At 44.3% G+C, this 26,595-nt stretch overlaps 1 protein-coding gene across 1 annotated transcript in view; it reads left to right on the top strand.

Annotated features, from left to right (window-relative positions):
- Nucleotides 1–610: 610 nt before the first annotated feature.
- SKI (SKI proto-oncogene) overlaps nucleotides 611–26,595 on the top strand; it is a 107,775-nt gene continuing 81,790 nt past the window's right edge. The window contains 2 exon segments of the mRNA XM_087944596.1: nucleotides 611–2,066; nucleotides 2,069–2,811. Coding sequence (XP_087800722.1) covers nucleotides 1,829–2,066; nucleotides 2,069–2,811 — 981 coding nt within the window. The 5' untranslated portion in view covers nucleotides 611–1,828.

Raw genomic sequence — 26,595 nt, 5'->3', positions numbered from 1 at the left:
AGCAACAGATTTGGCCTTTCTCCTTCCCGCCCAGGGGAGGTTTTTGTGCAAAGAGAGCCAGGATGAATCCCAGCCAAAGCATCTTGTCTAAGGAATATTAGTAGGCTCTCTCTCTCTCTCTCTCTGTGTGTTTGTGTGTAACCCACCTGTCCCCCTTCCACCTGGGCTGGGTGGGCTGCCTGCATGCCTGAGCATCCCACGTGTTTCCACCTGCAGCTCAAACCCACCCACCCCATTTATTCACCACCACCCACCCTTTTAAACCCCTCTCGGGGCAGTCGAGCGCAAAGGCCGCCCTGCCGCTCGTCTTTCTGCGCAGGCCTGAGGTCTGGCAACCACAGGCTTTTTACCCTCCCTCTTGGCAGCCTTTCGTCGTCCAGCCGGGCTGCTGCTGTTCCCCCCCCCCTCCTCCCCTTTCCCTCTCTGTCTGTGAGCGCCCGCGCGCATGTGCGTGGCTCCGCTCGCCTTTTGCGGAACGAGGAGGAGGAGGAGGAGGAGGAGAGGCGAGCCGGAGGGAGGAGGCGCCGGTTCCTGGAAGAGCCCAGCCTGGGGAGTTGGTCACATTCTTGGCTGGCATTCAAGAGCTGAGCAGACACCAACAAACAGAGGAGGAGGAGGAGGAGGAGGCGGCGGCGGCGGACGGAGAGGAGGAGGAGCAGCAGCAGCAGAAGCGCCCAGCCAGATCGCCCGCCCGCCCGCCCGCCCGCATGAGCTCAGCGCCCGAGCGTCCTCAGTCCGGGCTGGAGCGGCCAGGCGAGCGAAAGTGATCAGGGCCCCTTGGACGCCGTTCCGCCGAGCCTGATTTGACGGAAGGCGCAGCAGCGATCAAAGGGACACCCCGGGAATCGCGGCAGACAAGCAGCCGCAGCGCTTTGGGGAGGATTTTCTTCTTCTTCTTCTTCTTCCCTCCCGGTTCCAGCGGAGGAAGAAGCCCCCGCTGCTGGGCAAAGGGGACGATCCGGGACCAAGGAACCCTCCCTTCGCTGGGCGGACATGGACAGAAAGGCACCGGCTTCCCCGCCGCCAGGAGCTGCTGCTTGGATCTGGGACGACGCGCCCCAGGGTTACTAACAGCCTTCCTTCCTCCTGCCTTTTTTTTTTTTCCTCCCTCCCCTCCTCCAGCTCGGTTTTTATCCTCCTGCTGGCTTGTTTTGGGGGTGGAGGGGGGAGAGGGTGGTTTTTGGGGGTGGGGTGGGTGGGGGAGTTGCGCGTCCCCCCACGTCGCGTGGACCTCGCTGGCTCGTCCGGGTGCGCTTTCCTCTCGCCCCCTTCTTTTTATAACTTTTCCTCTCCCCCCGCCCCTTCCCCGAAGATCTAGTTCTCCCTCTCGCTTTCTTTCCCCTCCCCTCTTGTTGGCTCTTGGGCTGGTTTGGCTGCGGGGCCGAGCGAGGAATTCTTCTTCTTTTTTTTTTTCTTCTCTCCCTCCCTTCTGAAAACTTGGGAGAGGCGAGAGAGAGGGGCGTTGGGGGAAGCAGAAGAAGCGCCCCGCGCAGCAGCATCCAAGAGGAAGAAAAGCTCGGGAGATGTGAGCTTCGCTGGCTCCTCTCTCTCGCCCCGTCGGCGTTTCTAAAGAGGACAGCGGCGGCGGCGGCGTCCCATCTGAAGCGGGAGGGCGGCTTGTGTCGGGGGGGGAGGGAAGGGGGCTGTGTTTGAAACCCCACCACCGCCGCCCTTCTTGGGGAGAGCCAGCCCCGAGCAAGACGCTCTTCCCCACCAACCCCGGAGGCTGGAATCGGGGCGCGTTTTCCGCGCGGCGCCCCAGGCAAAAGGAAAGATTCGGCGCCGCAGGAACCAGGGACGCGGCGGGGCCGCCGGCAAGCCGCCGAAGATGGAGACGGTTCCCCGGAGCGGCTTCCAGCCTCACCCGGGGCTGCAGAAAACCTTGGAGCAGTTTCATCTGAGCTCCATGAGCTCCTTGGGCGGCCCGGCCGCCTTCTCGGCGCGTTGGGCTCAGGAGCTTTACAAGCGGGAGAGCGCCAAGGAGGCGGCGGCGGCGGTGGTCTCGTCCTCCTCCGCCGCTGCCGCCGCCGCCGTGGCCCCCGAGCCGCCGCTGCCGCCTCTGCCCCCATCCCGCCTCCGCCGCCTCCGGTGATGCCGGGCCCTTTCTTCATGCCGTCGGACCGCTCGACGGAGCGCTGCGAGACGGTCCTGGAAGGCGAGACCATCTCCTGCTTCGTGGTGGGAGGCGAGAAGCGGCTCTGCTTGCCCCAGATCCTCAACTCGGTGCTGCGCGACTTCTCCCTGCAGCAGATCAACGCCGTCTGCGACGAGCTGCACGTCTACTGCTCCCGCTGCACCGCCGACCAGCTGGAGATCCTCAAAGTCATGGGCATCCTGCCCTTCTCGGCGCCCTCCTGCGGCCTCATCACCAAGACCGACGCCGAGCGGCTCTGCAACGCCTTACTCTACGGGGGCACCTTCCCGCCCGGCCGCTGCAAGAAAGAGCTGGCCGGCGCCGGCAGCGCCTTGGAACTGGAGCTGACCGAGCGGAGCTTCAAAATCTACCACGAGTGCTTTGGCAAATGCAAAGGCCTGCTGGTGCCCGAGCTTTACAGCAGCCCGGGCTCTCCGTGCATCCAGTGCCTCGACTGCCGGCTCATGTACCCGCCGCACAAGTTTGTCATCCATTCCCACAAAGCCCTGGAGAACCGAACTTGCCATTGGGGCTTCGACTCGGCCAACTGGCGAGCCTACATCCTCCTCAGCCAGGATTATGCCAGCAAGGAAGAGAAAGCCAGGCTGAGCCAGTGCCTGGACGAGATGAAGGAGAAGTTTGACTACAGCCATCGGTACAAGAGGAAGGCGCCCAGGGTGAGCCAGGGCTTGGGGGGAGGCCAGGGGGGTCTCTATTTTGGGGGGCGGGGAGGGATGAATGAGGGGCTTGTGTCTCCCCCCCCCTTCAAAGGAGGAGGCTGGCCATAACTGGAAACTCAGAGGTGGCTTCAGGATCAGGCCAGGCTATTTCAGCAGACCTCAAAGAGAGAGATTCGAACTGTAAACCCAAAGTCCTTGCGAGGGGCAAGGTTGCTTGGTGCATCTACCTCTTGGCAGAGGGGATATTCCCAACCCTTCAAACTTCCTTATGTCATGCCTGGGTCAGTTTTCGTAGCCTGCTACCTGGTTTGGGCTTGTGGTATTCCGAGCTTTCTGGAATTAACATGACTTCTGAGAGGACCCTGAATGAATCCTGAAATGCATAGATTGATAATGTTCTTGGAATCTGCTTTAAGGCAGTTGCGCTGTGCCAGATGGTCTCTTTTCCATTTGGAAGCAAGTTGTCTCGACTTCTTGTGTGGGTAAAAAGATGGAGTATAGATCCAATCTACATGCCTTTCCTTGGGATGGGAAAGGCTGGTTTTTAAAAGTAAGCATGCAGCTGTACTTCTGGCAAGAGGCTTGTGTGTGTGTGTGTGTGTGTGTGTGTGAATCTCCAAAACTGGCTTTGTGCACACAGCAGAGGCTTACGCTGTGCCAAAACTCAGTTTGCAGTAATGTGGGTGAAGCAGAACCCTTGGTATGTAAATGAGGTTTACAGATGTGCCCAAAAAAAAAGGGGATATATCAGAACTCTGGGTTCTGATATATAAAAAATATAAATAAATGGAGAGATACAGATTTGGGAGATTCTGCATTGGGAACTAGCAGAATGCAGTGACTTTCTATCAAAATAAACCATTTTGTCTTTTTTAATTGGGAGAACGTTTGCCAGGGTCTCAAAACTGGGATTAAGTTGTGCCTTGTGTCCTTGGGTGAAAGAAAAATATGCTATTAGCCATTGTGTCTTTCTACATTCTTACATGCACTTGCCTTTCTGGTTTCTGGTCTGTCCCCTCTGTGTTGTATTTTATGGTTAAATTTACATAGGGCACACAGAAAGGTTTGCTCTGCTGCAGTGGCATTTCTTAAAAATGGAGAATTACGTTGCGTAGTCTGTAGTTTTCATCGACCTGCCACAAACCTCAGGACTCTATAAAGTGCATGAAGTTTAAAAGAAAAAAAAGCAGTTAATTGATCTCTTTCCCTCCCAATTTGCCAAACAGGGGAGAGAATTGTCATATTATCCATTATTGCTGATTTCAAGAAATCCAAGCTGTTTCCCCCCCCCCCCTCCAGTAGTCTGTCTCTAGCATTTCACATAGGGAGAAATTTTAACCCATCAATAAAGACATCGTGATACGAGTTATTCCGATTGTACTGATTCAGGGCACATATAAATGTGATTGGGGTTTAGGATGTGTGCACAGACTTGTTTATTTTTTGATGCCCAGCATTGTCTGGTTGTGGCTGTCTTTGCCAACAATTTTTGTACATGGGTTAAATATACACTCCGGAAATCAATGTGTCCTAGTCTAGGCTGCCACACAGTTACTTTTCAACCATGCCAAGCAACTGGGGAGTCTGCCCAGCCAGACAGCTTGAGAGGACAAGGGTACAATATCCTCTTTATTTAATTTGCAAACCGTGTTCAGTTCCCAGAATCCCTGAGGTTGGTGGTTGGGTGAGAAAGTGGCACAGTGCAGAAGCCATGCCTTGGCACCAGGCCTGGGGAATAAAGTAGAAAGGTTAGGGGGTCTCTTGAAAAAATAAATAAATCTGGTGGATTGAATCTGCCTCCCCATTGTTTTAAAAAAACAAAACAATAGTGAAATGCAAAAGAAAGGATAATTTTTAAGTTAGCCCTGCAATGGTGCAGGATTGTCAAGTCCCCTCTGAATCATGGGGAATTTACAAATCTGTAGAAAATCACTTGGTTGCTGCAGGCAGGCAGGTGGAAGTGGGGACACTGGGTTTTCTCTTTAAATTCCTATGCATCTTATTTTGGAGTAACCCACCCACCCACCCACTCACACACAACTTTGAGGCCACTAGCCTGCCGGAAAGCATGCCACAAAGGAGCCACAAACGAGCCGGATCAATAACAATAAAAAATAAATAAATTTTAAAAGGGGCAGAACAAAGAGACAATTTTTTTTTAAAAAAATCCTTGCTTCCTCCTTGTGTTTGCTCTTGAGTTTCCACTTTTTGAAGAAGAGGAAGCCATTTTCTGGGGGACTTCCCCCCACCTTCTTTCCCTTTCCTCCACCACTCTCATCTCCCAGAGCTTCAATGTGAGAGCTATTGTCAGAACATTGGAGTCTAAAGACTGCACATTATCTCTCATAGACCGGCCTGGATGCAGTGTTAATAGCTTGTCTCTCTTTGGCTAATCATGTGCTAAAAGTAGCAGTTGCCTGCGTGTCCTTCCTGGGTATGAATAGGAAGAGGAGGGACAGTGGAAAAGGATGTATTAGGAGGGAGGGGGTTGTACTTTTCATGGTAAGTCCTAGCGTTTTTATTTTTTAAAAAGTGGTCGGGGTTGTCAGGAATCCTTTTGGTGACTCAGGAGTACAAACTTCAATGGGCCTTTCCTAGCAAACGCGTGTTTTTCTACCTCTGCCGCGTAAACCATCACTTTCAGAGATGCTGATCCCAAAATGGTGGGAATGACTTCTAAAAGGAACAAAGATTACTTGGAAGCACTCACGAGGTCATTTAATCCAACCCCGTGCACTCTTATTCCAGGCAAAGAGCAAATAGTGGACAGCTAGGGTTCTTTGTGGCTTTTAAAAGCATTTCTGTGATTTCCTTTCTCATTCTCTCCCCCCCCACCCCCCAATCTACCATAAAATTTGTGGAGGGTTTCTCATTTAAGAGAATGCAGGTTGGAAGTATTTTCCTAACGTGATTCTAAAATTGATGCCATTTTGCTTTGGTTTAAACAAGCCAGGTAGACCCTACAGTTTATAAGCTATATTGTGAGAATAGGGTAGACTTGGAGGTTGGTTTTAAGCTTCTTCCTCTGCAGAGCTGGGCTTTGTTCGAATGCTTGAATTTGGCTGTAAGCGCTTGTATTTTGGGAAGGCCTTGATACCTGCCTCTCTGTTTACCGTACTGTCTTCCATGATTTTTGTCCTGCTCATCAGATCCTGTCTCTATCCAACACAGAGCCAAGAGAATAGTTGTTATAGTGCAGCATATAATCATCTGGAGAATAAACCATAAATACATGCCAGTTGCCAAGCAAGTGACCACTGGGGTGCTTAGTGGTTGTAAGTGTGAAAAATGGTCATAAATCACTTTTTTCACTGTCATTGTAACTTCGAATGGCCACCAATCAAACAGTTGTAAACTGAGGACTGTGTCTACTTAGTCAGTGATACTGACTGGGGAATTCTGGGAGTTGGAAGTCCACCCAGTTGCGAAACCCTGATCTCTATTTTATTTATTATTTACTGTTGGAGTTAAGCCTATTTCTTTTGGCACTTCCTGAACATTTAAACGTTTTTCTTTTCTTTTTCTTGGGATTAATCTTTCCCATATGGACTTTGAAATCTCTGTATAAAGCCACTTCTGGACTTTGTTCTTCTGTGCTTTCTCCCACCCTCAAAAGCGTGGTATGTTTATTTCCCCGTGTTTCTTTTTCTTGGGTTTTCTCCCTTTTCCATGATATACTTACTTTTTGAACAACTGCAGACAAGAGCCTGGCTGATTCCTACTTTGTGTTTGTTTGATGTGTCTGGAAAAAAAAAAAAAGAACCCTTTCTTTTGCAGAACACTCAATTTCTCGGTATTTTGAAGTGCTTTCCTTTACAGCTTTTTTTTTGTCACTGGCATGCTGGTTCAAGGAGCTTGAGTGGATGCCTAACACATGAAAAAGATATCAGGTTGTCTACTTTTGAGCTAATCTGTCTGTGCTTTCCTGCAAGTTACATTAACACAAACATTCTGGAGCCTTATGGCTGCTTAAATCACCAGGCTGTATTGAATCTGCTTCTAATACTAAGCCAAGATACTTTTTTGGGGAGGAAGGATTTATTTTGCACTGAGTTAGATCGAGCTTTGGCTTAGTGTAATCATGCAAACTTAGTCGTTATGTTTTGTAAGCCATGATTTATAGCTTAGTTATGCATCAACCAGGCTATTTGGACTTAATGGAATGTGTGGCTCTGGCTGGGTTTACTCTCTTAAGCCGTAATGCCATGCCATTGTGTTAAACCAAATACCCATTTGTGGCTTTGGACGTACACAGTAAGGAGCATCCTGTTGGAATTTCCTCATTTACAAGTTGATTTTCTTTTTTTACCTCACCTTTGCTCAGAAAGTGCCTTTTCCAAACTCAAGAAGTCTCTTTTTACATATTTTCATAGGCCTGCAAGAAGGATAAATAGCTGGCAGAGAGTACTGTTTGAAGATCACGGTCAGATTAGCGTTACATACATGTATAGTGGTTCTTTCAACTTGGTGCATTTCAGGCCTGTGGGGACTCCAGTTCCCAGAATTCCCATGGCCGCGGTTGAGAATGACGGGAGATGTTAAACCTCTCCCTGTGGGTAAGAGATGCCAACTGTACTTACAACCACAATTGAGCCCAAAATCTGTGCCGCTAAGCGAGGCAGGGGTTACATGAGTTTTGCCCCGTTTTATGGCCTTTCTTGTCACAGTTGTTAAGAGAATCATTGCAGAGGTTAAGTTAGTAACTTGGTTATTAAGTGAACCTGGTTTGACGTTGCTTGCCAAAAGGTCGCAAAAGGGGATCACAACCGTCATAAATACGAGCCAGTTGCCAAGGGTCTCTGACTTTTGAACACGTGACCAGGGGAATGCTGCAATGGTCATCAGTATGAAATACGGTCATAAGTACGGTGTTGTTAACTTGGAAGGCTCACTAAATGAATGGCTGTAATTGAGGAGTATCCGTATTCCACTGTACACACACACACATATATATATACCCCTATTGGTGATGGGGGAATATATATATATATATATATGTGGCATTCAGTTAACAGAGGAAAAATAAAACCCCATTTTGGTATCTGCAGAGGGATGTTCTGGGTTGCCCTCTACAAACAAGTACAGCCAAGAATGTTGTTTCTGATTTATACCAATAGCCCATCCTTCTCTTCACCAAAAGAAGGAATCCCCCCAGAGATCAAAAAAGCAGAAACCAGACCCTGCTGTAGGGAATGTAGTTTTTGGAGATACCCTGTGAGACAGTTTGCATGTTTGGGATCAGGAACATCTAGCTAACTGGAAATTAAGGTTGGTAGGAAGGGGGGAAAAATTGCACCACAAGTTTACACCCAGTATAACCTTGGAGCTGTTCCATGCATTGCCAGAGACGTAAGTGCACATTTGTATAAGGCATAAAGCCTTAAAGATAGAGCCTATCTTGGAAAGAATAATTCTTCCAGGACAACATGATAGTTGGTTTCTCAGAAGTACGTCTTTGTGGATTGCAACTGGAGTGGGGGAAAAAAAGTGTGTTTTTTTGATGAGTAAGTTACCATGAGCTTGCAGGCTGCTCAACCCCATGCTTTACTAGTGAGCCTTTTGTGTGTATTTCTAACAAAGCTCTAGACAGAAAACCCATTTTGTGCTTGGTGTGAGACGCAAACCTACGCACCCTTTTTCCAATGTGTGGCACTCTCCAAATATTATTGACAGGATGGCAAATCTTTAAACCTCTAGGCAAAATTCCCTGCCACATAATCAATATGTCCGGAAGCATCAAGTTAACAAAAAAGTAAGTTTTCCAATTGTGAAAGTATCCCTGGTCTTCCTGGCCATCATTATGTTTTATTTTGCATTTGAATGAAGATGATAGAGAAGCCTGAATACTGTGGTCATTTTAGAGAAAGGAATGGAACATTTAATCTAATGAATCATTGTGACCTAAGTGCACGTTAAAGTCACAGGAGAGACAATCTATTGTACTGGATGGAATACCTTTTACAACATTCACGTAGCAGATTAGAGGTAGAAGAAATAAATATCTTGCTTCAGAAATCCAGTATTTCCTTTTGTGTGTGAATGAAAAGGTGTCGGAATAAAGAAGGCCCATTCCAAAGGAGCATTGGGAAAATTTCTATTTATACTCAAAATATATTTTACTTCCAAGGCTCCTATTCAAGGAATATTATAGAATATAAGCATTTTGTTTTAATAGAAACTTGTGAAATATAACTTCCTTTCCAAAGGTTTGAAGGAAATACATAGAGACTCTTGAGTCTTTGTGGTTGAGGTGTGGAAACATGCCCAGAGACAGAATTTTTCCCCATGTGTCTTTAGAGTTGAATAAATCCATATCAGTCACCAATAAATAATAATAATAAGATAACAGATGAGCAGACACAAGAAAGAAAGGGAAAAAAAACAACAGCCTGGTTGGATTCCCATGGTATTGTGTGCCTCAAATCAATACAAATGACATTTCTATCCCGCTTTCCCTCCTCCCTTTTCTTTTTACTTTTTGGTTTGTTCTGCAAAGTTCGGCTCAAGTCAGTTGGTATCATGTTAAAAGGATAAGGTCATGGACTCTTAATTGCCTCTTGGTTTCCCAATCCCTTTTTCTTTTTCTTTTTGGCTAGCCAGTTTGTGTAATGTCTGTCTCAAACAGTTGAGTAAGGGCATTGAAGCAGCAGACAGGATGTTAAGTGTTAGGAAGTCTGGGTGAAATATAACAGAAGCTCCAGTATAAGTTGAGGCAGAAACCCTTCCAGCTTCAGGTGGTTAGCTGCCCTTGGAATTTTGCAGAAACCATCTTTTTGAATGTTGATTTCTGGAGTTTCTACCACACTTATTTCCCCCCTTCTGTCTTCCCTCTTCTGCTCACTGAAATGGTTGCCCAAACTCTCACAGCCTTCTCATTTTCTTTCTTTAAGACTTGTATCATTTGCTTCCTTCCACCCCTTACATTGTTAAACGATGCAAACTTTTAAGCCAAAATAAATTCTGTGGATGTCATGAGTTTAAACTGTGAAGCTGAAGCTGCATTTTGACTTTGTAAGCAGCAGAAGGTTTAAAAATCAACTTCTGTTCTGCTTACTGTTCATGTCTCCTCCTGTAATTTTATAAAGAACACGAGTGAATTAAGGAAGTAATATTTATTCTTCAACTGTGGTTTATCAGGGTAGCTAGGATTTCACATTAGTCTCTTTGTTTGGTATTTGTCTGCAATCAACTAACCACTGTACTTTGTAAACTAGGGTTATGGCTTCTGTTGTGAATCTCAGCTGGTTGCTTTGAAATTCAGAACATCAAAAGTAATTGTAAGCTGCACCAAGCAAGGTTGGCAAATTTCTGACAATAATTCTTGTATCCCAGTTATTACCTTATTTTGGGGGGGAACGACTGACAAAAGCTCCAGCTACAAACGTGGCCTACAGTCAGTATTTTTATTTTTTATGGATGCCCAGAGGCCTTTGTGGGAGTATAATGCTGCCACATCTCCGACGTATTATTTTTTCTGAAAGTCGGTCAAAGCAAAGTCTTAACACCCTGGCCAGTGTTTCAGACACACTGATACCCAGATGTAACCCATTGTGGATTCTGAGAGGCTTCAAACACAACTCACCCTCTGCTATATGGATTCCTTTTTCAAAAGCTTTGGACTGTACTGAGCCTTGGAAGACTTTTAGTGGCGAGAAAATAGCCATGAAAATAGATGCCTCTTTAGTCCTACCTGTGGTTTCTTTTGGTTTATACCAGACCCACAGTTCTCTGCTCGGGTCTGCAATAGGAAAAATCAGAATTTTTTTTTTCTGTACAGTATCTGTTCCCTGCCTTCTAATAGCTGTGTGGATTTTTGCAAGCCAGGTCTGATAGTCTTAATCTCACCTTCAGCATGAATTTCTCAGTATGTATGGCTACAGAAGAAAAGCACCAATGGCAAATGGTATCGTTGCATTTTCTGAATCCCCTTTATAACCATGAAATATATCCTTAATTAATAGACTACAGCAATAAGATACACTCCACCTCCCTCTCAATTGTCATCTTTGTCACCTCCCTCTAAGCAAGGCCTGTTACGGAGAATATTTCTACAATGTGGTAAAACCAGCAAGCCTGAGTTTTCCTCCATCGTGGGAGTAAAACCTCTGGGAAAAACCCTGGTTTTGAAGCTCAATAACTATGCAGTTGAGTTGTGGGCAAACCCATTTCCTGTTTCTGGTGTAATTATTAGAAACCCTTTTTTTTTTTCCGGGTTAGTTGTCGTATGAGACACTGGATTCCCCTTTCATACTCGTTGGGAGGCAAAAAATGGATTTTAAAGAGCATGAACGCCTTTGCAATTTTGGTGTTTAAGTATATCATGGATAGCCCGGAAAACACACAGAAAGGACAAACCGATCCCAGAGTTCTAGCTCAAAGGACGAACAACCAGGCACAGACTACAGGTGGTCCTTGATTTACGACCACAATTGAGCCCAAAATTTCTGTTGCTAAGTAAAAGATTAGTTAAGTGAGTTTTGCCCCATTTTTACGTCCTTTGTGGCCCACCAGTGAATTACTTCAGTTGTTAAGTTAGTCACAAGGTTGTTAAGCGAATCTGGCTTCCCCATTGCTCTTCAGAAGGTCTCCAAAGGGGATTTGCATGACCCTGGGATGCTGGGACCGTCGTAAATACGAGTCAGTTGCCAAGTGCCTGGATTTTGATCGCGTGACCCTGGGGAGGGGCTGCAACAGTCAGAAGTGTGAAAGACAGTCGTAAGTCAGGTGTTTTTTTTTCCAGCGCCGTTGTGAGTTTGAAGCGAACGATGATAAGTTGAAGGCTATCTGTGTCACATTTTGGATACATGGCAAATCCCGATTTCTGGGCAAAGTGGAAGGAAGGAAGGGAACAAACCAGTATCAAGGAGGACATATATTCAATTACACCAGCAATGAATGCTCCATTGAGAGAACTGAAGGATGAGGAGAGAAACTCTCTGTGTTGGTTGCTAAGGGTAGACAGCAAGACGATGGCACTTCATCAATCAAGCCACATTCTGCCTCCAGAAGCTTCATAGAAGTCCTTTTTTGTTTGGGACTTCCTTTGGGGGCTATTGATAAGTGTGTGCACATTTTCAGAACAGAGGAAGCTTTGGGGGCATGTCTGTCTAACTTGGAGGCTCATCCTCCAACTTCCTGGATGCTGTTTCCTGTTGAGAAAGAAAGTTTGTTGAGTGGCGCTTCTGACTTGACTTGAAGTATTGCTATTGCTATTATTATTATTATCTTTTGCCCCCTTCCCCATCGATTTGCAACCCACACAGGCTACCTAACTCCTTCTTCCCTGCCTGCTTTCTGATCTGGGGGTGGGAGGGAGAAAAACCCACCTACCCAGAGAATTTCCACGATCTTAGTTATTAGATTTAGTGGAAGGAGGAGAAACCCCACAGAAGCTGCCGAGCCCAAGGAAAGAGGAATTTTCAGTAAAACAAAGGATGTTCTTAGTCACTTAATGGCTGAAGCAATTAGAGGAATGACACACCCTAATAATGGGAATGTCAGCACTCTGAGCAAAAAATTGAAGCTGCTGCTTTTCCAACAAGTCAAACATTTAAAAAAAAAAAAAAAAAAACTAAGGCGAACACACAGCTAAACAGGAATCTGTCTTATGGAATCAGCATTCAGAGGTTCAGGAATTTCTCCCCGCCCCCCCAGCCCTGTTTAAAAACAAAAAAAAACCAGATTAAATCTGAAACTATTGATGTGCAGAGTGGGTGCTTTGCTTCTGAATGACAGCTCCCCCCCTTTTTTGGGGGGGTGGGGTGAGGGGAGAGCAGCTTCAACTGATCTCAGTTTTGCAGTCTCTCCAACGGCTTTCCCAATCCCCCAGAGTTTTTAGTTACAAGTGCCTTGTTTTGTGCAAGGTTCTGCCTTTTACACACGACGGAGCATTTTAAAGCAAATACGGGAAAAGACTCGGTTGCGCATAAAACATTTAGCGGAGAGAACGCCGTGGTTCTGAAATGAGTGCTAATCGGGGTTAAGCTCGCCTTCTGTGAAGTTATTGTGAATGAAATACATTGCTTGCTATTTTTTTCCTCCCCCCCAGAAAACGTCATGTTTGCCTGCATCTGGGTAATTTTTTTTTTAGAGTGTGTCGTAAGCTGGTTTCGAAGAACAGCACGCAAACAGCAAGGCTTGAGTTCAACGAGTCCTTCTGGCATGGTTTGCAATTGTAGAACATGTAGTTTAGGCTTTGTTTTAAAAAAAAAAAATCCAAGAAAAGATAAAATGTAGACATTCTCTCCAGTTAGGTTGGGAAAGAGAGAGAACATGCCCAGAAATTTAATTGGGCTGGATTATACGGTACTTTATAGACTAGAAATTAAACAACAACAACAACAAATTCCTGACACAAAGCATTAGCAAAAGCCTCTTGGTATTTTGCCCAAGCAAATGACTGATGTTTCCTCCTTGGTGGGGATAGGTGTGTCTTAAAGGAGATTTTCTTCATGTAGCACTTCCAAAAGGACTTCATCTTGAGTTGGCATACACCATTTTGATTTTCTGCAAAGGATGTTTCTGCTGGCTTTCAGAATTCAGCTTGAAATGTTAAGTTCCCTTTCTTTAAGCCGGCTCTTCCTTTCCTCTTTTGTTTGTGGCTGGATGAGAAGTTTGGCAGGAAATGTTACCGGGGCTAACAAATATACATATATATTGTAGCCAGCTTCAGTGCTTTTTGTTGCCTTTTGTTGCAAATGCTTTAATTTCCATTTTCAGGGGCTTGGTAAGAAAGCAACTCCTCGACTACAACAGTTCCTTTAAGTGATCGTTCGTATCGCTGAAAAAAGTGAATTATGACCATTTTTTCATACTGATGACCACCGCAAAATTCAGACGCTTGGCCACTGGTTCATACTTAACTTAGGATCGTTGCTGTATCCCAAGATCGCTTGATTTCCCCCTTTTGTAATCTTCTGACAAGCCAAGTTTGCAAAATGGGATCCAAGGACCCTGGGACCTGCCAGCGTCATAAATCTGAATCAAGGGCCTGAATTTTGATATGTGACCCTGGGGGGGGAAGGGAATCCTGCAGCGGTCGTAAGTGTGAAAAATGGACAGAAGTCCCCCCTTTTAACCCTCTCCCCCCCCCACCGTGCCGTTGTGACTTTGAATGAACGGTTGTAAGTCAAGGACTACCTTACCTGTAAATGCTTGGCATGTCAGGCTGAAGAGAACTTCCCTGTCAACATATATCAGAGGATTTCCAGAGTCAGGTCCACAAAATAAAGAAGGATCCTCTGATTTTAGAACAGAAGGAAGGTGAGGGGGGGGGGGAAGCAGAAAATTGAAAGGGCGGCGGGTATAGTAAAAGCTTGGATTTTCCCAGCCCTGCAGCCTGCGAATAGGGTATCATTCCTGTCTTCACCAAGGCACCTAATCTTGCTGAATGGTGTCTGAGAGCCTTCCACCAAGTCAGCCCATTCCCCGATAAGGGCTTGAAGTGTTTGGAAAGTTGATTTACAGCCCCGTCTGGTGTGAAGGGATCCTCCTTCAACTACACCGAGGAAGGCCCCCCCCTTTTTTTTTCTGGTGTCTCCCCTGTTCCAAAATCAACGCAGTTTGGAGCCGAACCTCTTCCTTCCCACAGCTGGGCTGGGAATCTAGTGACACCCAAAAAGAAGCCACGGGGGTAAACTGGTTTTTCCATAAAGGGGAAACTGAGGAGTGCTAATTCCTGAGAATTCCTGAATGGAGGCTACAAATGAAAAGTGGGTCGAAGAGAAAGAGCAGTGCTGGTTTCTCCTCCTCCTCCTCCTACTACCAGGACTTTTGGAGAGTTTTACATTTCACTGGCCTGTCTCTTCATTTCACTGGCCTGCCTCTTCAAGCCTGTCATTCACAGGCCCTGAAAAAGCTTCTATTTTGTGCACTCCCGGGCTATTTGCATGAGAACAGCTCCTTTTGTTTAACTCTGGGGACCCTTTGGATTTCCCCTTGCCTGTGAGCATAACCCTCTGTGACATCACAATTAAGGTCCCCTCAGAAGTCATTGTGATGTCACATGGCAAGGAGAGAAAGAGGGGGAGAACTGAATGGCCCAAAAGAGGGGTCCCCCCTCCCCAAGTGTAGTAAATCATCCTGGATTTGGGATGTCATTGTAAAATAGAAAGCAAGGAGGGGATTCAGCTCGCTTCAGGTTTTTTCCCCCTCCTTTCCCCAGGAGGTGCCACTGGAGGAAATTCCTTGTGTTGGGTTTTTGTGATGACCTGCCACCACAGACTGTGGCTTGCCAAATTTGGTCTGTTCGTTATAATGAAAGACACTTTTTGGGGGTCTGTTTCAGCTTTGGCACCATTTGCCATGGAGAGAGGCCTCCCTTAAATATTTTGTGGTCAGTCACAAACCGGAATTTGGAAAGCTTTTCCTCCTTCCCAGCCACCAGCAATCTGTTTGCCATCTTGAGTTATTTGTTAAAATAATAATGGCGGGCTACAAATAAATAAATAAATTGGTGTAGGCAGTCCACTCTAGAGTTGGGTGACGCTAGAAACCTCAATGTGAGAAATAAACGCGACGGCTGACCTTGTTAACTCTCTATGTTTTACGAGACATGCTCCTTTGGGAGGATGGGATTTGTAGTCCGCCCTCTGCAGGCTAGCTGGATGAGGAAGGCTGTGGTGCCCAGTGCAGAATTCAGGAGCTGCTTGTGTGGGAGGTCAGGAAAAATAAACCTTCCTAGTTGAAAAACATTTTATGATGACAGAGGATGTTGTGACTGGGCGGGCACAGCTGGTAGGCTGGTGGCTTCAGTGGCTTTTTATTATGCTGATTCCACTGGGGTTTGTTTGTTTGTTTGTTTGTTTGTTTGTTTGTTTTTGAAAAGCAGCGGTTCCCAACAACGTCTTCACATCAGAAGCCTTCCCTCTGACTGTTGAAGAAAAAAATATATGAATACACACACACACACACAAGATTACAACACCTTCCTTTCCCTTGGGAAGTTTCTCCTCTTGCCCCATGTCTCCTGTTTGTTGTTGTTGTGTTGATGTTGTTGTTGGTTTTTTTTTTTTAACCTGCAGTCTTAACTCAAGATGCTAGGAGGCGGATTGAGTGTTACCCAAGCCATTTATGCATTTTCGGTTGAATGTGATGCGGGCAATTAAGCAAGAGTTTTTTTTTTTTAATTAGCAGTTAAAGTTCATGTGCAAAGTATCTTGCCTTTAATTGCTTGACAGTTTTGCTGCAAATTTGTGAAGTCCCCCTCCAACTCATCTATCAAAACTGTGATATTTTTTTTAAAATAACATTGTTAAATTCCTTGAGAATCGCTCCCTGTGTTTGACCTTCCTTCTTCTGTTTCTCCATTCATAAAGCTTTTTCACAAACTGTGCAGAAGCACGGTTAAATTGTGCCTGTTAATTGCCTCTAATTAAAATATTGCTTTCATTCTCTCTCTTTTTTTTTAGAATTAATGGAGGGCTTAGGTGTATCAAATTCCTCCTCTCTGTCCCCATCACAGTTTTTATACCACAGAATTGCCTTTCGCTTGCTTTGACCTGCTTTTTGAGGCACCAATGTCCAGTGTAACTTGGTTTGGATTGATCTACTTGGGGGTTAACACCGTTTGATAATCTCATTGCCAATTTTTGATTTTATATTTATGCGTTCATTGCCATTACGGTTTGCCTTTTCTTCATGAGCTCAATTAGCCCTACAGAATAAAACAACCCTTTAAGGTAGGCCGAACTGAGAGAAACTGACTGGCTCAAATGTCTGTTTTGTGTGACTCTAAGATGGTCACTGCATAGATTTCTCTGGCCCGACTCAAATTCTACCCATTATATTATGATGGCTTAATAACAGTGATTGGTGATGGCGGTGAAACCAACATCCCCAGGACAGGAAAAGATTAGGTAGCATTAATGAAAGATATGCACTGTTGGTAAATTATCACATATTAATGAAATTAGCTGTATCCTTCTCGACATCCTGCAAATCCTTTGAGACTCGGCTATATTATCAGGCTTGGGGGTTCCAGGGCACCAGGGAGAATTTTGCAATAGCTCCCTTATTATATACCATCCACTTCTGTTTTGTGTGCCTTTTTATAGTTATTTTTTAATTGTTACTGCTTTTATGTATTCATTGATTTTTTTTTTAAATTAAGTGCAGTAGGCTTCCCAAAGTCACTTTCATGTGAGGTAGGTGGCTACACAAATAGGATAAATAAATAAAAAATACTTTAGTTCTGGGAATAACTGAGGCAAACTTCCAATCAGAACAGTCATCCAGCTCTCCCAACATTTCCAATGGGAATCTTTTGTGCTTGTACAACTTTGGAAAGTGCTTTTAGGATATCTATTCCTTATTTAATTCTGCAGCTCAGTAACCAGCAATTGAGCATTGCCAAATGGCCTTGAAGCAGAAATCAGATTAAGCCATTACGCCCCAATTAAAAAGAGACATAAGGGTCCTCGGTATATTAAAAGTGAGGAATGGGATGCCTTCCTCCTAGCAGAGAAGTTAAATCCCCAAAGAGACACCCTTGGTTTGGGGGTGATTCCTAAGAAGGCCTTCCATCAGATGCCCACCAGCTGAACTCAGAAATAAAAAAATACAGCCATTTTCAAAAGCTGTTCACTTGAGGGGCTGATTTATATTTATTCCAAAGCCTCGCTGAAACTCAAAGTGCTTTGAACCAAGCCTACACATTAGTCAGGAGGACTTTTCAATTTAACAGCATAGGTTGGAAACCTGCGGAAGAGGCCTCCATCCTGCAGTAGATAAACAACGGCTACACATTATGATGATGGTAGTACTAGAATTTGCTCTTGTGTGTTTGCTGGTGGTATCTGGAATGGCTCCGCCAGGTGTGCTGGGTGCCAGCTCCTGTCTTTTCTGGGCATCCTGGACCAGGCTGATCTAAGGTGTTTCTGCTTTTGAGCCAGTGGTAACTTCCACATTTTATTTCTACTATTCAATTTGTACATTTCCTGGCTGCTCGGTTCTCTTTAGCACGTTCATTCCCGTTGCAAATTGCTGTTAAAAGTGAGTGAAATTGAGACAGGGAGTATTTTTACCCCATTCTTTCATTGCCTTAAAGAGATGGACCTGCAACCTAAGTAAACAAGTTGCGATGTGCGGTGCGCTCCCCTGGTTTGTTCCCCAGGTGGTTGTGGTCAATGCAATCCCAGAAAACTGTTGAGACCTTTCAAAGCAACAAAGGCGATAAAGGGTCTGGAGGCTAAAACATAAAATGGGAGAGTTGGGAGAGTTAGGTATGTCTAGTCTATCAAAGAGACGGATTAGAGGGGATGGGATGGCAGCCTTCCAATATCTCAGGGGCTGCCCCAAAGAAGAGGGAGGGGTCAAGCTATTTTCCAAGTCCTACCGGGCCGCTGGTTGCTGGGCGCCGCCATCTTTTTGATGAAAAAGTGCTTCCAGTGAGCTTTTCTGGGTAGAAAGCTCACCGGAAGCACTTTTTCATCAAAATAGGCGGCCAGCGCTCGTGAGCTTTTCCGGTGAAAGCCATTTCTACCCGGAAAGCTCACCGGAAGCGCTGGCGCCGCCATCCGGAAGCACTTTTTCATCAATAAAAGATGGCGGCGCCTAGCTGATGCCGGTACCGGGCCGCGGCATAAAAAAGGTTGGGGATCACTGTTCCAAAGCACCAGAAGGCAGGACAAGAACCCATGGATGGAAACTAATCAAGGAGAGAAGCAACTTGGAACTAAGGAGGAGTTGCCTGACAGCAAGAACAGTTGGAACTGCTTGCCACCAGAAGTTGTGGGTGATCCATCACCGGGAGGTTTTCAAGATTGGACCACCATTTGACCAGGATGGTATAAAAGACTCTGCCCTGAGCTGGAGTTTGGACTACAAGACCTCTCAAGATCCCTTCCAACGCAGTGATAGTATGTTCCTCGTTTCCAAATCAGACAACGTGGATATGTGTCCAAGTTGTCAAACTGTCTGTTATCTATCTTTATTTTTTTTTCCTTCCTCCCCTGGAAGTTAGGAGCTTCTCCCCCATCATTTCAGGGCCTCTCTTGCCATGATCAGAAGCTGTCTCTTCCAGATCATTGTAACTTCAAGTCATCATTAAAAGGGTGTCCAGCAGCTTAATTATAGTTAAAGCTCAGTTGCTTTTTCCATTAAGAAACAAAAGAAAACACAGCTGTGCCCCCACCCCCCTCCTTGAAAGGGCTCTATCTCCCCATCTGCTTTATTTTGCTTTGGGCTGAAGGAAAAGAGAGGATTTATGGATGCCCCAGCTTCTTTCCCTTCTTACTTCTTGAGAAACAGAAAAAGGAAACATTCTTCCACTGTTCGCTTGAGACACCTTGGCAGAAAATACTTCCTGGCTCCAACGCCAGAAGGTAATGGATCGGACAGATGGGTTTTTGGAAAAGGGCTGTGTCCTGCTTCAAACTTATAGCCTTTCATTGAGGGGAAAATGCCTTGTGTAATTTTTTTCATCATCATCATCATCATCATTAAATTGCATTTACAATGGGAATTCCCATTATTTTGTTTCTGGAGCTGCTGCTGGATTTATCTTCCATAAGTCCCTTATTTAAAAAAAAAAAAAGTTTTAAATAAACTTCTTCTACCTCTTCCTGTTTTGATTGGAGTGCTCCTTATAAAAATGAGAGGACATCTGCCAGCTCCATTCAGCCACAATTTGCAATCAATCTCGGTGCAAGTGGTCAGATTTCCTGCATTGTCCCATGCACCTAAGGAGTCAATTGGAGCAATTCCATTGAAAGAATTGCAGAAGCTGAGCCCTTAAGAAAAACATCACACACGTTCCCTAGCTCACCAATCAGATTTGGTCCTTGCCATGAGCCCTCTTCTTCCAAAAGAAAAGGGGATTTATATTAAACTGGGTGGGTGGAAGGAAGGAGTCCTTAGGTTTTTCTGAAAGTTATAAAAGCAAGACAGGAAGAAAATTGACTTGTTTGAATTGTAGTGCTGGAGAAATCTCCTGCGTATTTCTTAGACAGCAAAGGTGACTAACAAGCAACAGAAGGCAAAAAAAAATCACGAAACTGCATCTCATTTATTTTGGACGTGTCATGAGAAAGAATTCGCTAGGGAAAGCAATTATATTTTACCGGCAAAAGGAAACCAGGCCGCCAAAGAACAAACTGTGGCTGAATACCCATCAAAGCTGTCACCAGCCAAAGCACAGACCAAACTCAACAAAGTTAGTGCAGGATTGGAAAGTATGGAGAGACCTGGCCCATAGAATCACTAAGGGTTGAACACCACTGAATGGAGAACATCACCTTCATGTTCATTTGCTGAAGCTGACAGACCAAGAATGAAGTTGTGCTCCAGGTTTCTCCAAGGTGATGCCCTATCCCTCAGAGCACCTGGAACCCTAACCCTTCCGAATTTAACCCTTGTTTTTATGACACCTTGCCTGATGGAGCGGTCTGGTACCGTAGACTCCAAAGCACATAGCATTTCTTCCCTGTCATCTTGGATTGATAGTGCCACCAGTTTCTTACCTACATAAAATGAGATGCCTTAATATCGGCCATTCCCAAGGTTCACAGCCAACCTTCAACTCTCTAGCTATCTTTGCAAATGAGATCATGTTTGTTTTCATTCCGTGCAAGGCTTCTATCAATGGCTTACATCGTGCTTGATGTGCCCAAATAAATAAAATGAAACCAGCGTTCTCATTGTTTATCACTTTTTAGTGGCTTGCTTTCTTGGGTTGAACAAAGTCGGATGAGTTGCTGTTTACAAGTGAACTTGAAAGCTAATATTGGTTTGTTTGTTTGTTTTTTTAGCCTTCCTTGGCTGATTCCACGGTGGTTAGAATAAAGAATATACAGAGGCTTTGTAAAGATTTGCAAACGTAGGAGAAGTCTATAAAAACATGCAAGTCGCAAATTCAGTTTTGGAGAAATAGAAATATTTGGGATATTTCGGATGTTGTGCCAGAGTTGGGGTGATTATTTATTTACTAGGCGACTTCCAGAAGCATTGAATTCTCCTTCCATCCAAATTTTTGGTTTGAATGAAAAAAATGTGCATCTTGATAAGCTTAAAAATTTAAAGACCTGCTGAATTAATAGCATTACTTTCAAGTTAGACTTCATCTCTGCCAAATTCAAACTCTTTGAAGACATTTATCACATATTATTTTATCAAAACTTTTATATAAAGAAAGAATGTAGAGACAGCAGTCAGCAAATGCCAAGAGATCTCTTGTAGATAAATATTTTTTCTTTGCCTTTTAGAAATTCTAGTTGCAATGTAATTAATAACAAAAACAACAACAACAACAATAATAATCAGCAAGAGGCAGATGGTGGAGAAGAGAACAATGTTTTGTATGCCTAATATCTTCACGCTGTAGGAAAAAAATGTAAATACCATCTTTATTCAAATGTGTCGCAGGACAGGTTTAATTGTGTGACCTGACCTCACCCTGGTCTTCCAGAGCAGATGGCTTCACAAGACTCTTTTATTTGGTTCCATGCCTTGCTGAGTATTATTCAAATGTGGGGCAGGGAAGGGGCACCTTTTGGTATAGAATCTTCTCTTTGAGCAGGTAGGTTGGACTACAAGACCTCTTAGGCCCCTCCCATCCCTGTTACTCTCTGTTCCCGTGAAGTGTGTGCGGAGTTGAAACCTGCCAGGAGGCAACTGTGGTTTGAGCCTCCTTAACTTTTGCCCACAACTTCTGAAAACACAATCATCTGTCAACTCCCTCCCTATGCTAAAACCTCCATTAACTTTCACTGCATTGGATAGGTATGCCAATAATTTAAAAGAAAAAAGAAAAAAGCTTTTAGTCTGAATGAAGTTGGCTTCGGTGAGGCGTGGGGCTTGAGGGAACATGTGGATAAAATAAAATTAAAAAAAGTGAAGAGTGGAAGAGCTAAGGGGGAGGGGGGAAGAGATACTCTTGGCATTCATCCTGCCAGCAACTCCCTCCCTCTTCACCCCCTCCCCTCCCCCTTTCCCCTCCCCACACAGTTGCACAGCTATGGATTTTAAATAATTTAACCAATGCATAGAGTGGCGTCTGCAGCAACCGAAAGCAGGAAACGCTCAACCAGCAGACAGACAGTCTGGCCAAAAGAATGACAGGCTTGCATTCAATCTCCCTTCATGTCATTTGGGTGAAGGGATCCTGTTTAAAAGAGCTCCAGTAGTTCTTGGGGGCGGAGGTTCTCAAGGAGGCCATCTCAAAAGGAAAGGGAAATGAGAAGAGGAACTTCTTCAAAACCTCGCTTGATAATTTGATTTTTTTTTCTTTCTTCCAGCCCCACTGTTTCTCTGTCTCTGTTGCAGCCATTAGGAATGTTGGGGGAAGAAAAAGCTTTGAAAAACTCAAGGGAAAAATCAGGGCCACTGCAGGTCCCCTTTCCCGGTCGAATGGCAGATGGGAGAGTTTGCAATCTGGGTCCCTTCCTTGCCTAAGCTGTGGTTCATTTTAGTGTGGTTTGTTTGACCAAGCCAGCTTCTCAGAATATATGCTAAGTCAGGACCAAATTCCAGAGCAGAAGCTGCGCCTGAGCATATTTTGAATCCCACAAGGAAAAGAGAAAAGGAACGGAGGGGGGGAAAAAAACAACCCACAGGTCCAATGCGCATATTACCCAAAACCAGATTTTCTGGTTTACTGTAAACAAATCGTTATCCTTGCTGATTTCCCAACCTGGTAGGCTCTTCAAATGCAATGGACATCAATTCTCATATTTGATGCAGTTGTCAATGTTCCAGTACTTTAGGTTTGAACTATGAAGTTTTCTCTTCATCCCTATGTAGATTGCTACATAGTGATTTCTTTTAACTTTTCAAAAAATGGCCCAATTCTCAAGTGCACCTAAAATTTGAAGAGACCAAATGAGGGAGAGGGAGGGAGGGAGGGAAGGAAGAAGGAAGGAAGAAACAAAGAACAGAAAGAAAGAAAGTTCACCACATTATAAAAAAGATGTTGAGACTCTAGAAAGAGTGCAGAGAAGAGCAACCAGGATGATGAGGGGACTGGAGATTAAAACATATGATGAACAGTTGCAGGAACTGGGCCTGGCTAGTCTAGAGAAGAGAAGGACCAGGGGAGACAGGAGAGCAGCCTTCCAATATTGGAGGGGCTGCCCCAGAGAGGAGGAAGGGGTCAAGCTATTTTCCAAGGCACCTGAAGGCCAGACAAGGAACAATGGGTGGAAACTGACCAAGGAGAGATTCAACCTGGAAATAAGGAGAAACTTTTCTGACAGTGAGAACAATCAACCCATGGAACAGAAGTTGTGGGAGCTTCATCACTTGAGACTTTCAAGAAGAGATTGGATTCCCATCTGTCAGAAATGGTGTAGGATCTCCCGCTTGGGCAAGGGGTTGGACTAGATGACCTATAAGGTCCCTTCCAACTCTGATTATCCTTTATCTGTTAAAGAAAATTTAAGCTTCGATTGTCATTATATGAAGAAAGAACCAAAATATTCTCTAAGGAAGTTTGCTGTCAGAATGTAATGTCAAGATAATTTGGATGCACAAAAAAAGAAGGAGAAAAATCAGGGAAGCTTCAAAGTGAATATTACATAATTGGAAGTATTAATTGAAGAATAATGGATTTTTTTGACCTACACATGAGTGATCCAAGAAGTTTTGCTTCTTCAACTTATCTAAATCAAATCCAATGCTTTCCCCCCCAAATCCACGATGTCCCTAACTTTCTGTTCAGTTTGGTGTTTGGATCTTGGATCGACTGCCTGTCTAGCTACAAGATCAATATGTATAATTGAAACAAGCGCCACGTTTTGACTGCATGGATAGGCACTTCGGTGCTAGCCACTTTCAGGGAAACCTATCTGGCTGGGTCTCAGTAGATAGACCCTTTCGTCCTCTGCTCTCCTGGAACGTGGTTTTCATGCATGGTCAAAAGACACAATCTCTGTGTTCCAATTTTTGAACGCCTTTCTTCTGCCAGACATTCGGAGAGTTTTGGGTTTCTGTTTTCTTACAAAAGCTTGGGTTCGTTTTTTTAAAAAAAAATTGGTTTATGCTGCAGTTTTTATGGGTTTCCTGCTTAACAATGGTAGGAAGCCATGCCTTCATTTTACAGTCATCGTGGCTTGAAGAAATTCTGGAGGACTGGGCAAAAAAAAAAAAAGAAAGATTTGGACCTCCTAATTCTCACCCCTCTTATAGAAAACCAGTACCATTAGATTAGTAACCAAGCAGGAGTGATTTATTTATTGAAGGGTTGCCCAATTGTTCTTTGCAAACACCACAACCAAGGGGGACGGCTTGCCTTGTGAATGGATTCTTTTAGTTCCTATACTGCAAATACTTACTTTAAATGACTGATACAGCATCCGTTTTGAAGGGGGAAGAAGCCCCAAATGAGCTGCTGGTTATGGCTTCCATGAGCGTCTTGGCATGAGGTGTTAGTGGCATTCTTCAGAAGCCCATATTGGTTGGTTCATCTAATGGACTTCATGAGGAGCAATGAATGACCTTGCATATTGGCCCATTAATGGGTTGAAGCAATGACTATATGGCAAAACAGAAGTATTTCTAAAGTAGCCAAGATGATGGCCAGGAAAGGAAAAGTTGGAGGGAAGATATGATATAAGGTTTCTGGCTATTTATTTATTAGATTTTTTTTTTAAAAAAATGTTGCCTTTATCTATATATATAAATATAAAAGCGACATTCACGCATCATCACAAAATCTCCAGAACCGTAAAGCCTACAGACCTGAAATTTGGCACGTATGTTCCTCCTCTTGGCTTCTAGGTGCTCACTAAGAAAGGATTTTTCAAAATGACCATCAGAACATTTAGTATTTCCTATATTATTATTATTATTATTATTATTATTATTATTATTATTATTATTATTATTATTATTATTATTATTATTATTATTATTATTATTATTAACACGCTCTGATGCTAAGGAGTTCTACTCCCCCTCCCCACCTAAAAAGAAATTTCTTCCAAATGCAAAACACAAGCAGAGGAGTTTCAGTTTCACAGCACCAAGCAGCTTTAGGACAGAACAGTTGAGCTAAGCCACGCCCAGGCTCCTTGCTGTCTCCTCCTTGCTCACACAGCAAATACCCTTTCAGTTTCCAAACAGCCCTCAACTCTCTCACACTGACAGGACGCTAGCCAGATGAATACCGATGGATGCTGGTAGGCAGAGGCAGAATTTTTTCCCCTTATTTTCCTCCCCAAAAACTAAGCCCGACCACATAGTTTTGTAGGGAAGCACGGGGATCGAGCTAGTTACTTTATAAGGAGGTGGCGAACATACCTGATATGGGTTTTCTCCATAATGATAACCATGTGGGGTTGAGAGAGAGCAACTGGCCCAAAGCCACCCAGCTGACTTCCATGCTTAAAGCAGGACTAGAACTCGCCTTCTCCTAGTTCCCAGGCCAGCACCTTAACCATTAACACCAGACTCTGCAGAAACCCCTCACCTTGATTCACAAAGCATCCTTTTTCATCAGGGGGTAGAATGCATTGTTCTACACGAGGGGCCGCTTTTTGTTCTTCCCTGGCATTTCTTTAAAAAAGAATAAACCCACATCTGCATTTAAGCCATGCTCTCTCTACGGTTTGCAATAGCAGAATGGAAATTGCACCTGAACCCCAGAGGCAATTTGACTTTCAGAAACTGAAAGGTCTCTCTGGGTGTGATCTGTCTCCATGCGTGGGTACCTCTGATGAAAGGCACAAATTGAGTGTGTGGTAACTGTTGTTGTCCTGGGGGAATAATGCAAGGGAGGTCATAGTATCCTCAGGGGTCCTTAGGTTGTGTTAGGACCTGGATATCTGCGTGGCTTGCTTCACACAATCTCCTAAACCCAGGTTTATTTTAAAAAACCCACGCCTGCTGTCGCAGTGCTCCATCTCAAAATAAGCTCTCTGTGGTAGCAGAGAGTTACATATTTAGATTCCCAAAAAGTATACCCAGCTTGTGAACATTGCCCAGAGGTGTTTAAAATGGCCAACCGATTTGCAAATTTTTAAAGGGAGGAGGGAATTCTTAAAAAAAACCAAAAAAAAACTTTATTAGTCTTTTGTATATTTTAAAAATAAAACAAAAAATAAATATCATGACGTTAACAGTTTTGTGACATCCATCTCATCCATTTCTATCTTTTGTGGATATTTACAAATGTATACAATTTTGTGCGAATATGTACATTGAATCTATAAGTTACTTATCTTTAATTCCTTCATTTTCTATCTGTCTTAATTCGATCCAATTATACTATTATCTCCCCAATTCTATAGTATTCAGACTCCTCTTTCTCTTGTATCATTAAAGTCAATTTGTCCATTTCAGCACATGCCATAATTTTTTTTGAATAATCAGTTCAAGTGAGGAGGAATTCTTAACTGGGGCAATACTCTTTAACTCTTTCTTACCATGTCGATTTAATGTTGGTGAAGTTAAATGTGGTTCCCCCCCTTTTGGCTCCCTGCTCATTTTGGTTGGGTGTCTTGATCCAAAACCTTATTGTCTCTTGGAAAAGTAGAAAGTTGCATTTCTATTCCTTCCCCCCCCCATCCCCTTGAATCCCCCCACCCACCCACCCACCCTTGAATGAAGTGGAGAGGCTGAGCTGGTGGTATTTAGAAAGATGAATGCAATTGCTGGGAGCGTCTTTGTTGCTAGCATTGTGTCAGACTGCTGAATATTAATACCGGCAGTGGTGGTAGGAATGAGAATATGCTGATCAGGATGCAAGTTTTGCATCTCGCTCTCCAACACAGAAGCTTTTCTTTTTCCTTTCTTTTTTCTTTTTAATCAATGGAGCTCTTCCTTGGATCTCCAGCTCCAAGCCCTGGT

This window comes from Notechis scutatus, chromosome 16, assembly GCF_049901735.1.
Source record: "Notechis scutatus isolate UNSWTSFEM ecotype Mainland chromosome 16, rNotScu1.2, whole genome shotgun sequence".
Classification (NCBI taxonomy): Eukaryota; Metazoa; Chordata; class Lepidosauria; order Squamata; family Elapidae; genus Notechis; species Notechis scutatus.
This window is presented reverse-complemented; position numbering and strand designations above follow the sequence as displayed.